This window comes from Sarcophilus harrisii, chromosome 2, assembly GCF_902635505.1.
Source record: "Sarcophilus harrisii chromosome 2, mSarHar1.11, whole genome shotgun sequence".
Taxonomy (NCBI): domain Eukaryota; kingdom Metazoa; phylum Chordata; class Mammalia; order Dasyuromorphia; family Dasyuridae; genus Sarcophilus; species Sarcophilus harrisii.
The window spans coordinates 405,108,898-405,123,307 of record NC_045427.1 but is presented as its reverse complement, the minus strand read 5'-3'; the positions used below and the strand labels follow the sequence as shown (position 1 = coordinate 405,123,307).

General features: G+C 36.0%; 2 protein-coding genes across 2 annotated transcripts in view; one reads left to right on the top strand and one right to left on the bottom strand.

The window, feature by feature from the left end:
* DOCK2 (dedicator of cytokinesis 2) overlaps nucleotides 1-14,410 on the bottom strand; it is a 486,757-nt gene that overhangs the window by 102,560 nt on the left and 369,787 nt on the right. The window contains exons 28-29 of the mRNA XM_012552398.3: nucleotides 9,961-10,059; nucleotides 3,880-3,974 (exon numbers count right to left, since the gene is read on the bottom strand). Of these exons, the coding sequence (XP_012407852.1) occupies nucleotides 3,880-3,974; nucleotides 9,961-10,059 (194 nt within the window). The remainder of the gene's footprint in view (nucleotides 1-3,879; nucleotides 3,975-9,960; nucleotides 10,060-14,410) is intronic.
* Nucleotides 13,468-14,410, top strand: part of INSYN2B (inhibitory synaptic factor family member 2B) — a 130,997-nt gene continuing 130,054 nt past the window's right edge. The window contains exon 1 of the mRNA XM_003756811.3: nucleotides 13,468-13,726. The gene's annotated coding sequence lies outside the window, so the exon portion shown is untranslated. The remainder of the gene's footprint in view (nucleotides 13,727-14,410) is intronic.

Below are 14,410 nucleotides of genomic sequence, written 5' to 3'. Positions count from 1 at the left end.
TAAAAACATTCAAAATAATATCACCATTACAAAATATCATTGTTCTAAAACCTTCCAGAAGGTTGCATGTTGTTGATAAAAGACCAGAGGAAATATAGATTTATTTATTTTTGTTCATGTGTGAATGCCTACCTATATATGAAAATGATAAAAAAAGTTCATGTTACATCTGCTTCTTTTCACTTTTTCTACCCCTTATATTACCTCATGTAGTCTAGTACTCAAAGAGCCTAGTACAAGAAGAGTTAGAGAAATATAGTCATTTGGAGATAAGGAAGAAAGGAATAGGAAAACATGCCAAATACTGTACTAAATGCTTTGCAGATATTATCTCATTTGAGCTTCACAAAAATCCAGTCAATTAAGAGCAACTATGAGCCCTATTTAACAGTTGAGAAAACTGAGGCAGAGAGAAGTTAAGTGATTTTCTCAGGATCACACAGCTAGTCCAAGGACAAATTTGTATTCAGATCTTCCTGACTCCATCCATGTGTTCTACTCACTGATCTGCCTCACTACCTCATTGACATAAAACACTCTGTGATCATGTTGTGTTGTAAGATCTGCACCCTTGTGTAAATTTACAAACTGTGTTGTTAGCCCTGTATCATTTATATTAAGGAGCAAAATCAAAACCACAGTTCAACTTTTGTCTGTTTGTTTATTCTTTTTTTCTTACTTTCCAAATCCTCATAATTCCTCTGTTTCTTAAAATAAAAGCTTTTTATTTTCACAACATTTGCAAAGATAGTTTTCAACATTCACCCTTGCAAAATCTTGTATTGCAAATTTTTCTTCTTCTCTTCCCCTCACCTCTTCCTCTAGACAACAAGTAATCCAAAATGTTAAACGTGCAGTTTATATATATATATATATATATATATATATATATATATATTTCCACATATTTCATGTTGCACAAGAAAAATCAGATCAAAAAGGGAATAAAAGAGGAAGAAAAAAAAAACATTGGTTATTTACTTAGGGGAGAGGGAGACATGAGGGTATAAGGTGAGTCAGAGGACACAACTCTGCAGGCAGGAAGGAATACCCTTAAAATTGACATAAACTGGCAGAGTTTATAGAATTAAGAAGTTAATAGGTTTGGAGTTAGAACAAGGAGAAAGAGACCCAAGTTTCTACATTTTTACTGTTGACTAGTTAGTCTCTTTCCCTCATTAGATTTCATTTTCCCCATGTGAAAAATAAGGAAGTGAGGGTAAATTCTGTTTAGTCCCTTGAAAAGTTAAAGGTGCTATGAAAATGTAGGTATAAAGACAAGATCCATGATTTTACTGGTTTAAGAACTCCAGGAGGAAGATGTTCCCTCCACCAAGGGAGGTGGGCACCTACTCTGAAGATAGTCCTATAGATTAGTTGTCCTGCAGCATTGGCTGGAAGCACTGACAGTTTAAATGCCTGGGTCAGGATCATCAACAGTATGTGTCAAAGGCTGGACTGGAAATCAATTAAAAACCAGCATTAATTACATTATCTTACTTCTATATGAAAATATAGAGGCTTAATATAGAATATTGGTCTCAGATCTGGAAAGGTTCAAATGTGAGATTTTTCTAGGCCAATCCCTCTCGTTTATAGATGAGGATCCTGAGGTCTAGGAAGATGAATAAACTTGCTAAAAGTCACACCTTATTAATAGTTTAGCTAAGATTTAAAGTCAGATCCTGGTTCCAAATCCTGGCTCTTTCTATTACAGTACCTAGTAAGTTATTTTGCTTACAAGGAAAAAAGAAGGCTCCTGCAGCAATAAAATTGCAGAGGCAGTTTGCATGAAGATATCAGTTCAAATCCAGCCTCAGACATTTACTAGCTGTATGAGCATGGACAAGTCCCTTCTTACCTTGTTAGTACCTCAGTTTCCTCATTTGTAAAGTGGAGACAAAAATGGCACTGAACTCCAGAGGTTGTTGCAAGGATCAAATGAAACAATTATATGTAAAATGCTTGCAAACCTTAGGTAACTGTATAAACATGTTATTATTATTGTTATTATTTGCAATTAACATGGAATTCACAGTACTAAGAGCCACCCCCCACAGCTCAGGCTGTGCTCCTGAGAAAACACAACTTCTCCAACTGCTCTTAACATAGAAACCTAAATGCCTGGCATTTTCTTAAGAGATACAAATGTTTCCACGTGGGAGATGATTCCAAGTTCTTAGAATTCTTTGGAAATTAAACACAATGAGAACTAGAGAGTATATGCAGAGGAGACCAGTGAGACTCATTATGTGGTCTCTGGGAATACCAACTATATGGGCTGGGAGATTTCTACAAGCCTGGTCTCCAAATCCACTTTTGCCTCAGTTGTCCTCACAAAATTCTTTTGTGGGTGAGCCTGAAGGAGGAACAGGCCAGTTAGCAATGGCTCTTATAAGTGAAGTCCAATTTCTTTCCCTTTTATCTCTCTAAACTTAAGGCCCCCAAAAGATTCTGTGGCTCCCTTATGGAAACTCTCACTCATTTTAGAAAATACCAGTACATATTGACTGAACCTCATGGAAGCCTTTATAATTTAATAAAATTCTGAGACCTTTTGGCAGCAGAGACAGACACAGGGAACTGCCTAGTAATCTGAGATCATAGAATCATCAGATCACTGACTTCATGCCACAGAGTACTCAGACAATCTAGACCAATGCTTGGACACTACGATTTTATTGATAATGATGATAAGAACAACTAACCTTTACATAGCACTTTGAAATTTGCAAAGCACTTCACAGAAATATTTCTTTTGATAACCACAATATTCCTGTGAAATGGGAGCAATTATTATCCCCATTTATAGATAAGGAAAAGGGGAAGTGTCCCACACAGGTAGTAAGTAAATAGTAAATCAGCAATGATTTACTTCTGACATCTGGCTGGCGAGGGAGCCTCTTTTCAGAAAGAAGATGCTGAATAAATATGTGCCTTTTTTTCCTTTAAGGAGTATTTTATGAATATATGTAAAAGCATGAGTACTTATAGATACAGGACTCAAACACCACATCACTACCCCTCCCCACACATATACTCACACGCATACAACACAGCTTAGGCTGTGCTCCTGAGAAAAATTCAATTTCTCTAACTATTCCTAATGTAGAAACCTAAAGACCTGGCATTTTCTTAAAAAAAAAAAAATCAAGATGTTTTCATTTGGAAAAGCTTAGTTTAATGCTCTGTTTTCAAAGATGGGTGACTAGAGAGTTTGAACTCATCCCCTGCCCTGGAATGGTGGGAGGACGGACCATTCACACGTCCTTCATAGGAATGCGCCAAGTGACGAGTCTGACATTTTATCAGCAAGTTGATTTATTTTTATCCACTCCACACACTAGAGAGAGAGAGAGGTACAGACCTCCAGTTCTCATGCCCTCTGTCCCTGCTCATTGCCAGCCCTCTGGGATGAATAATAAGTATTCCTCTATGGGGTCTAGGGGCCAATTTCTCTATAGCCACAGAACTGAACATGGAAGCTCTCAGACAGGAGACAAACTGTTTTTCTAAGGACACAGACTGAAAGAAGAACTAAAGCCAGCTCCTGGAATGCTTAGATTAACTGACTCCCTCTTCCCTCTCATTCTTCCTAGCCTAACATGCAGCAGTTTCTGGCACCCCCTCTTTAACCATTTCCCCCAGGTCCCTACACATTGGATCTAAGGAATAGCTGAGTATGCAGGGTAGAGTACTTGAGTTGAGGCCACTCTGGATTATAGAGGTGATGCAGCAGCAGGAAGAATGGAGCTTTCCTGATGCTGCGCCTTAATTAAATTATTGTTAGCCATCAATTTTCCCTAGCTCCAGGATGGCTCCTGGAGGAAGATGGTGGCAAGGCTGGTGACTCTTCCTCAAACTACTACTAGCACTCACCTGTTCTGTACCATGCTCATGGCCATCCAATCCTGGGGATACACGTTCTTCCCAATGAGATCCTTGAACATGATGAATGTTTCCATCAAGAAGTCCTGAAATGATGAAATAGATCAGAGCTGTAACCTAGGATCTCTGGAGAAATCTCTAGGCAAGCCAATATTCAATTGTTTCCTCTCATTCTCATTTTCTACATTCTCTCTTTTTCTCTGCCTCTTTCTATTTCTCACCATTCTTTTAAAGAAGCATCATTGCAGTAATGAACTGAACCAGCTACGCCCAGAGAAAGAACTCTGGGAGATGACTAAAAACCATTACATTGAATTCCCAATCCCTATATTTATGCCCACCTGCATTTTTTATTTCCTTCACAAGCTAATTGTACAATATTTCAGAGTCTGATTCTTTTTGTACAGCAAAATAACGTTTTGGTCATGTATACTTATTCTGTATCTAATTTATATTTTAATATATTTAATATCTACTGGTCATCCTGCCATCTGGGGGAGGGGGTGGGGGGTAAGAGGTGAAAAATTGGAACAAGAGGTTTGGCAATTATTAATGCTGTAAAGTTACCCATACATATAACCTGTAAATAAAAGGCTATTAAATAAAAAAAAATTTAAAAGTTAAAAAAAGCTTATGAAGGAAAGAAAGACTTATATCTTGAGATGTTAACACTTTGTAACATTTCCCCCAGGATTTTAAAATAAACCAGCCTATTTAAAAAATAAAAAAAATAATAAAGAAGCATCATAAAGTGATAGCTATGGAGCTAAAAGGAACTTTATCAGCCATCTCATCGGATTATCTCACTTTAAAGATAAGGAAACTGAGGCCTTGGAAGATCTAGGATCACCTCATGAAAAACAGAGGTAGCATTTGAACTCAGGGCTTCTGACTTTAGAGATTATATTCTTTCCCCTATATCAGGAAAGATAAGGCTAACTTGCAAACCTCTCAGAAAGTCAGTGCCATAAAATGAACAGCATACTTCAAATGCCAACTTAAAAGTTCATTACACAAAGCCTGTTATACAAAGATAAGTAGTATACAAAAATGGAAAGAAAAACATCCTCACAATAAGCCATTGCTAATTCCTGTCTTGAGAAGGAAAGAAATAAAAGCTCTCTTTGATGTAGCAATTTTTAAATTATCATCCCAAATATGAACTTGAAAAGGAAATAACCTACATCATATGAAAGCATCTCAGTTCATCGCTCCCATAAACTATTATTAAAATGAACACATAATTAAAAGTGCTGTAAATACAGCTAATTCACAAGTTTCTCCCTCACTAGCAGGCTTCTCTCTCTCTCTCTCTCTCTCTCTCTCTCTCTCTCTCTCTCTCTCTCTCTCTCTCTCTCTCTCTCTTTCTCTTTCGCTCTCCCTCTCTCTCTTTCTCTCTCTCTCTCTTTCGCTCTCTCTCTCTCCTTTCTCTCTCTCTCTCTTTCGCTCTCTCTCTCTCTCTTCTCTCTCTCTCTCTTTCTCTCTCTCTCTCTCTCTTTCTCTCTCTCTTTCTCTCTCTCTCTTCTCTCTCTTTCTCTCTCTCTTTTCGCTCTCTCTCTCTCTCTCTCTCTCTCTCTCTCCTCTCTCTCTCTCTCTCTCTCTCCTCTCCTCTCCTCTCCTCTCCCTCATATACATTTTTTAAACAATTTTTAAGAAATTTGGGGGGTTAGGATTATAGGGAAAAGAAGGATTTATCAGCTATTAAGCAACTACTATGTGCCAAATACTGTTAAATACAATTTTTTTTCCATTTGATCTTCAAAACAATCCTGTGGAGTAGATACTTTTCTTATCCCCATTTTATAGATAAAGAAACTGAGGAAAGCCAGAGGTTTGGTGACTTTCCTAGAGTCACACAGCCATTATGTTTCTGAGGCCATATTTGAACTCAGTTCTACCTGATTCTAGATTCAGTACGACAGCCACTATACCACCCAGCTATATCTTACACCATGCTATATCCCAGTAATACTTAGATTACATTCATATAGCACTTCAAAATTGCCTTTGATCTGCTCCTCTCAACAATTCTTTAAGGGAGATAAATCAAGCATTATTTCCCCTATTTTACATTTGAAGCCACTTAACCTTGTTTGCCTCAGTTCCTCATCTACAAAATGAGCAGGAGAAAGAAATGACAAACCATTCCAGTATCTCTCTCAAGAAAACCCTAAATGAGATCAGAGAGAGTCAGATATGACTGGACAATGACTGAATAACAACAAATTTTATAGATGAAGAAACTGGGGTTCTTTCTTTTTTTTATTTTTTTTTATTTAATAGCCTTTTATTTACAGGATATATGCATGGGTAACTTTGCAGCATTAACAATTGCCAAACCTCTTGTTCCAATTTTTTACCTCTTACCCCACCACCCCCTCCCCTAGATGGCAGGATGACCAGTAGATGTTAAATATATTAAAATATAAATTAGATACACAATAAGTATACATGACCAAAACGTTATTTTGCTGTACAAAAAGAATCAGACTCTGAAATATTGTACAATTAGCTTGTGAAGGAAATAAAAAAATGCAGGTTTGCATAAATATAGGGATTGGGAATTCAATGTAATGGTTTTTAGTCATCTCCCAGAGTTCTTTTTCTGGGCATAGCTGGTTCAGTTCATTACTGCTCCATTAGAAATGATTTGGTTGATCTCATTGCTGAGGATGGCCTGGTCCATCAGAACTGGTCATCATATAGTATTGTTGTTGAAGTATATAATGATCTCCTGGTCCTGCTCATTTCACTCAGCATCAGTTCATGTAAGTCTCTCCAGGCCTTTCTGAAATCAGCCTGTTGGTCATTTCTTACAGAACAGTAATATTCCATAATATTTATATACCACAATTTATTCAGCCATTCTCCAACTGATGGGCATCCATTCAGTTTTCAGTTTTTAGCTACTACAAAAAAGGGCTGTGGGGTTCTTTCTTTTGCTAGGTTCCCAAGACACACAAATGGACCAGAAGAACATAAAGTCATTGAACTACCTCATTCAAAATAAAATCCATAACATATATTAACTGCCAAAATCTGCTTTACTTCTTCCCAATCTATATCAGCTTGGGATACTTCCTCACATCCTTAAAGACAAATCATTTTCTCTATCTAGATCTCTAATCACCTCTAAAATGAGGGACTGAGACAGGTGAACTCTTAAGGTACCTTTCAGTTTCCTACTATGATCCTCAAGTGATGCAAAGTACAGACAAAGGCTTCTTAATTAAGTCCCTTCCTCTGGGGCTAGAAAATTTTATTAGATTGTGAGAATTCCCAGATGACTGGGGCATGTCTTATTCTACTTTGCATATCCTGAAGTGAATTGCCCAGAGTAATTACTTATTTGAGGGAAGGGTGTAGAGGAAGAGAAGCAGTCCAGACTTGTGATGTGATTTAATCTATGTAGGTAATTTATGGCATGGAAACCTCTTCTGCCTAATAAAGACTAACAAGTCAGTTACAATTTACAGTCTTGGACCACCAAGATGTTAAATGACTCGCTGATGATCACATGAGTAATATATCTCAAAGGCAGAATTGGAACTCAGATCTTTTTGAATCTAAAGCCAGCCCTGTATACACTGCATAATGCCATTTCTCAATCCAAGAAATGAAATTCTAACCTACCTTGTTGGCAGGATAACCTTAACCAAATGGTCATCTGAATGGGTTGCTAGATGGCACAGTGGATATAGCTAGAGTCAGGAAGACTCATCTTTCTGAATTCAAATTTGACTTCATACTAGTTGTAGGGCCTTGGGCAAGTCACTTAACCCTGTTTACCTCAGTTTCCTCATCTGTAAAATGAGCTGAGAAAAGTAATGGCAAACTACTTTAGTATCTTTGCCAAGAAAATCTAAATGGAATCACACAAAAAAAATCGGACAAAACTAAACCAACTGAACAACACCAATATGGCCATCTGAAGAGTTATTAGTGTAAGCTTCTTGGGGGAAGGAGCTATTTCACTTCTGATTTTATTTCCAGCATTTAGCACAATGCCTGACACATAACAGGTGCTTAATTAAAGTCCTAGTGATAGTCACAATATTGTGAATGTGGACAGTGGTGAAGAGATCTATGGGAAAAGTTGCCATGTTGTAGGAATCGGCACTATCCCAGTAAGTAACAATACTATCAGTTCAAGAATTGGAATGACTTGTGAAAGAAGAGCATGAATTCATTTCAAATTTGACCTTGTGTCATATTGCAGGTCCTGTGGATTTCCCTGGCCAAAGAATTCATCACCTAAAGGTCAACTTTCTGGGGATGAATCTATACTTAGTGAGGCTGGTTCTAACACAGCAGACAGTCTGATTATGAGACTGTACTTGAACCCTTTCCATCTTAGAACAAGCTGCCAGAAATTTTGGGGAAGAGAAGTACTTAAATTTGCATACACATGCAAATATACATATGCCATATGTGTATACATATGCCTTCCACCTCCATTCATATACACACTTTTTCATTAATCTTAACTAAGAAAGTTTCCATGGGAATAGAATGAGTTCTGATCAAATGAAATAATATTTGTAAAATTTTTCACATAGTGCTTGATATATATTAGTTGCTTAATAAATCCTCATTTCTATCTCTTTCTTTCCTCTAAAACTCAGTGACCCTGAACATAATAATAATATGATACTTGTAATTGTTATACTTATATAGTAGCATTTTCAAATAGGCTTCCCCATTTTTTAAAATAGTATTTTATTTTTTCAAATATGTGCAAAGATAGTTTTTAACATTCACCTTTGCAAAACCTTGCATTCTAAATTTTTCTCCTCTCTCCTTCCCTCCTCTCTCCCTCAGACAACAAGCAATCAGATATAGTTAAACGTGTGCCATTCTTAAATATTCATCATACTGCCCAAGAAAAAATGAGATCAAAAGGGGAAAAAAAGAGAAAAAACAAAAAAGCAAGCAAACAAACAAACAACAACAAAAGGTTAAAATACTATGCTTTGATCCACATTAGTCTTCATAGTTCTCTCTATGGATGTGGATGGCACTTTCCATCACAAGTCTATGGAACTGATAGGCTTCCTCATTTGAATCAGGAGATGACACAATGAATGCAACATAAGGCTAAAAGTCTGGAAATTTGAGTTAGAACCTTCAGGCTTTTACTAGATGTTTGGCCATGGGCAAGTCAATTAACTTTTTTTTTTTTGCTTCAGTTTCCTCAATTATAGGGTAAAGATAATAGTAGTATCTACCTTATAGAATTGTTACAAGAATCAACTGAGATATTTGGGATTTTTTAAGTGCTTAGTGCAATGCCTCATACACAGTGCTGCTATCTAAAAAGGCTTATTGCCTCCTTTTCCTCTTCCTTCATAACACTTGCAATGAGTCCTATCACCCCCAAAATATAAATGAGGAATTTGAGGCCTGAAGAGATCAAACAATTTATAACAGATGAAGCAACTGAGCTAATATGTGGCAGAAAACTGGAACTTGAACTTAGAATTGTGAATTCAAAGAAAACAGCAATTTTCATGGAAGCATATTCCACGATAATCTTTACATAGATGAATGCAATGAGTGCCCACACCAACAGGGTGAGCTCCTTAAATAAAATGAGATGACTCTTTTCAAATATCAATGTCATCTCACAGCTGTGGGCATTCCCTGAAATAGTTCAAGTCAAAACCTAACTACATCTTCTCAGCCTACATAATACTTGTCCATCTTTGTCCCACAAAATACATGGAATAAATGATTCAGACTTTGTTGAAGGTATTTTTTATGGGTACCAGTACAACTCTTGGACTGTGACTTATCCTTTGCTCTTACTACATGAACAGCCACTTTCTTGTTTAACCATTTTCAACTCTTAACCTTTAACTTAAAACATATTAAATGACATTTGCCATAGAATTATTTAAACAGTAGCCCATAACTGTGAACCATCTTTACTAAGTGCTCCTGTTGTGTCAGGTATTGTACTAAGTACTGGAGAAACAAAGATTAAAATGAAAATGAATTATTGAGTGAATTTCCCCCATAATCTGATATCCACACCCCACTTCCTCCCCTTGTCTTTCAACCAAAACTCACCACAAGTTCAGAACTTGTCTGGAAAGTCTCGATGTAAAAAGAATAGTGCTGGTCTCCCATCTGGTTTAAGATGGCTGTCATGCATGCTACAAAATGACTCTGTGGAAAGTTAAAAAAAAAAGAAAGAAAAATCTATGAAACAATGAGATAATAAATCCATATTGTCAAACGCTGGAATTTCAGACATGGTGAAGACTTTGGAATACATTTAATTCCCTGGTCTTGGATCTGGATCACACCTGGATCATCTCAGATGGGGTAGTGTGAAAAAAAGTACTATTTTAGGGATGAGGAGGGCCTGGTCCTAATTATATAGTCTGTCATTAATTCCTTATGCGAATATAGAGACTTCCCTTCTCTAGTCTTCAATTTATCCATCTGTAAAATGAATAATTCAGACTAACTGACCTCTAAGTTAGTTTAATGCAAAGGCGGAAGTTTCATCTTGCAAAAACTTCCCTGGGCTTGGATATTCCTTCAATGATGCTTCACCATTTCAACTCTTCTCTAACAGGAAATACATCTCTATACTTTACTTCCCTCTCTATTAACTGCTTATGGTATAGCAGAAAGGCTACTTGTTAAGGAATTAAAATAACTGAGATCTAATTCTAGTTCAACCAAGATCAGTTCTGCAACACACAACAAATCATTTAATTTCTTTTTGCCTCAGTTGACTGGCTTATGAAATGGGTATAATAATTCTTTTTTTTTCCTATTTCTTTTTTTATTAAAACTCTTTATTTTCAAAATATATATATGGATAATTTTTCAACATTAACTCTTGCAAAACCTTGTGTTCCAAATTTTCCCCTCCCTTACTCCCACCCCCTCCCTTACATAGCAAATAATCCAATATATAGTAAACATGTTTAAAAAAAATACGTTAAATCTATATACATATTTATACAATTACCATGCTGCACAAGAAAAATCTGATAAAAAAGGAAAAAATGTTTCTCTTCCTATTTCACTAGATTAATATGAAGCTGAAATAAAATGGATTAAAATGTAAGTTTCTTGAAATTAGGTGCTATTTCACTTTTCTAGCTGTATCCTTAGTGTATGATGGAGTATGCACTTAATAAATATTTTAAAAAATAATTTGTTTAATAAAATAATTTTTTCATTCATTACTTCACAAATATTTTGCAGATATGAACTGTAATGCAAATATATAATAATAATAATAATAATAATAAAGATAATTATTGTCTTTATTCTATCCTTAATGGAAATAAATTATAGTTAGTTCTAATTAGCTAACGTTCTCTAAATAATGCTGAACTGAGCACCTACTATGTCCTTAGTCCTACACTCAATCTTCTGTGGGTGATTTTTTTTTCTAAAGTATAAGTCATTGAATCCTAATTTCAAAGTATTTACAATCTTGCTGGGAAGACCCATGAAAAAACAAATCAATACAAGCCAGTATGTGATTAAATATGAAATTGTATGGAATAAGGACTATAGAGGTTAAGAAAAAAGGTGAAGATCAATGATACTGGAATAATCAAGAATGGATACCTTAACTGGTATATTAAAAATTGGCAGGAATAGGAAATTGGAAATGGGTAGGATTGTAAATAGAGGGGATGCCCACCAAATGGGGAATGACTAAATTGTGATATATGATTATGATGGAATACTTCTGTGTTGTAAGAAACAATGAATAGATTGGTTTTAGAAAAACATGAATAGACTTATTTGAAATAATGCAGAGTAAAATGAACAGAATCAAGAGAATGTTGTATACAGTAATTTTGTTCAAGGAGTAACTTTGAATGACTAATCCATTCTGAGTAATATGATTATTTAAATCAAAAACAAAGGATGTATTAGGAAACTGCTACCAGTTCCAAAAAAGGAACTGATAAATGGAAGTAGATAGCTAGATAGATAAGCAGCATGTATGTATACAGATACAAACACATACACATAATATTGGCCTCTAATTTGAGGCTGGAAAGGAAGGAGGGTGGGAGCAAATTTAGAGCTCAAAATGTAACCTCAAAATAAAAAAAAATTAAAATTTGGAAAAGCTTCTACAGGTTCCTCATTTGTAAGAGAAGAAATGGGAAAATCAAACCAGAAAGTTTCCAGTCCTAAGTTTTATGAGCGCATGGCTATTGGGCAACATTATCCCTGGTTATACCAGTACAATGGAAGTTCTCTGAAAGAAATAGGCTTGTTCAATGGGACTGAAGTATCTGGAACCCTAATAAAGATTATATACCCAACTGTAGTGCCAGAATAGATGTACATAATGTTGGCTGCTTTCAGCAAAAAGTAAGTTGCTTGAGAGCAGGATTAGATTTTTTGTTTGTCTTTTTATTCTAAGGGTTTAGCAGAGTACCTAGTATATAGCAGGCATAAATGTGCTAGGTAGAGCAGGAACTGTCTCACATTTATATATATATATATATATATATATATATATATATATATTGCATATATAGCACTAGACCTCCAGCTCCCAGCTCTGTCATATATTTATATAAATAAATTTGAGGCAGTCCCTGCCCTCAAGAGTACATCTTACAAAGTGCTTAACAAATGCTTGCTGAATTGAAATGAATTGATTTAAATATAAGAAGGCATATATGCTATCGTAGGATATTCTTCATTAAAAAAAAAAAACTACTAAAACTAATTGGACAAAAATGCATCATTAAAGATTATATGACATATGTTTTACTTGCAGGATTCTCTAGAGTCTCCTTTTCCTTGCTTCATAGAAAATTATGGAATGAGTTACTCTCCTAAAGACAGCTTTAGAGAAGCTTCTATGAAGATGATCTTCAAATTCATCTCATCTTAAAGAATTAACAAAACTTATATCCTCTCAAGACCCAGTTGGTCCATCCTAGATATTCAAAGTTTAAAATCATCAACAGATTCTTATGTTATGAGCAATTCAAACCAACAGCAACACTTTGAGCCCAAAGAAGGCCTCCAGATATCCCAGAGAAAGAGACAAGTTGTCTTTTATGGAGACTTGGGAGGTTTCTCAGATAATAAATCTCCATCTTACTTTGTCCCCAAGGGGTAGTAAATATTTGAGAAATTAGATATCCCCACAAATTCTGAAAAGTGGATAATTCTATTATTGCCAATTCAACAAAATATGGAAAGAACCCCAGTTTGCAGGTCAGGACACCTAGTTTTAGTTTTGTCTCTGTCATTGGCTTGCGGTGAGATCTAGGACAAATCATTTAATTCATTGGGCATCTGCTTCCTCATCCACAAAATGAGGGAGTTGGGCTTGCTTGGTTTTTAAAGTCAGTTCCAACTTAATAATTCTGTTTCTATGACAGGCATATATCTTTGAAGAATCTCTGCTGAAGTCTGCCATATCACATTATTTGATCTACTACTTAAGACAAGAATATAAATGTTTCTATTCCTCTCTTCTCTTCAATCTATCTTTCTCCTGACTCTCCATCTCCTTTCTCTCTTCATCACTTCCCTCCCCCTTCCTCCTCTCCCCTCTCCACTACACCCCTCCCTTGCCTTGTCTCTCAAAGAGTTCAGTGTGTGACCACTAGAGGTCTTTTTCTTTCACATGGTAGCTGCTATGCATGGTACGGCTTTTCATTTATTCCTACGTGAGCAGACTCACTATACTTCTTGCATATAAACAGTGAAAAATACAATATAAAGGACTTAATATACCTTCTCTTGGAGTAATTTTACCACTAGTCAAAGCCTTGCCTGCCTAACAGGGCTGAAGTATATTTTCTGCAGGTAATTCCAACACCTCAAGGTAAGAAATCTGTGTTTTATTGTTATTAATGGGCTTCTAAGAGGAAACGTTAACATCTCTGTGACAATAGTTTTCTTCCTAAGGTCTTGTTGCAATAAGTCTGGGGGTGGGGTTTGGATTTGTGTGTTTGTGTAGATGTCTATTTGTGTATATGTCTATTTTTGATAAAAATTCACCACTGGTAGAAATGCAGGTTGTTCTAGTAGGCAGTATGAGGGGGTGCCTGAGATTTCAAATGGCTTGATTTGAATTTAAAGGAGGGGGAACACCAAAGCAATCCTTTTTAGACCAAATTATTAAGTAGTAGCCAGAAAAGCCAGGTTGTACCAAGCCTTGCTTTTAGAAACTTCAGTGCTACAAGGTGGGGGGTGGGGGAGTATCCTTTATCCATTTACAGAAAGTAACCATTTTATAAACCGTTATCTCTTTACAAGTCACTGGTCAACGTGGCATTGCTCACCGAGCAATCAAAATGACTTTTATCAGTTTTATCAGTTTATTAGTGTATCAGCTAATTCTTCTATTATAACTAAGCTTAGGGGGAAAATTAACTGACATTCTACACAATTTTATTCCCCATGTGATGGAAGTTTAGGCAACTGTAGGTAGAAACTGAGCAAATATTCTGATGTTTGGATACTAATGAAAAATGACAGTGTCCTGCTTCTGACTAGAATCATCTGT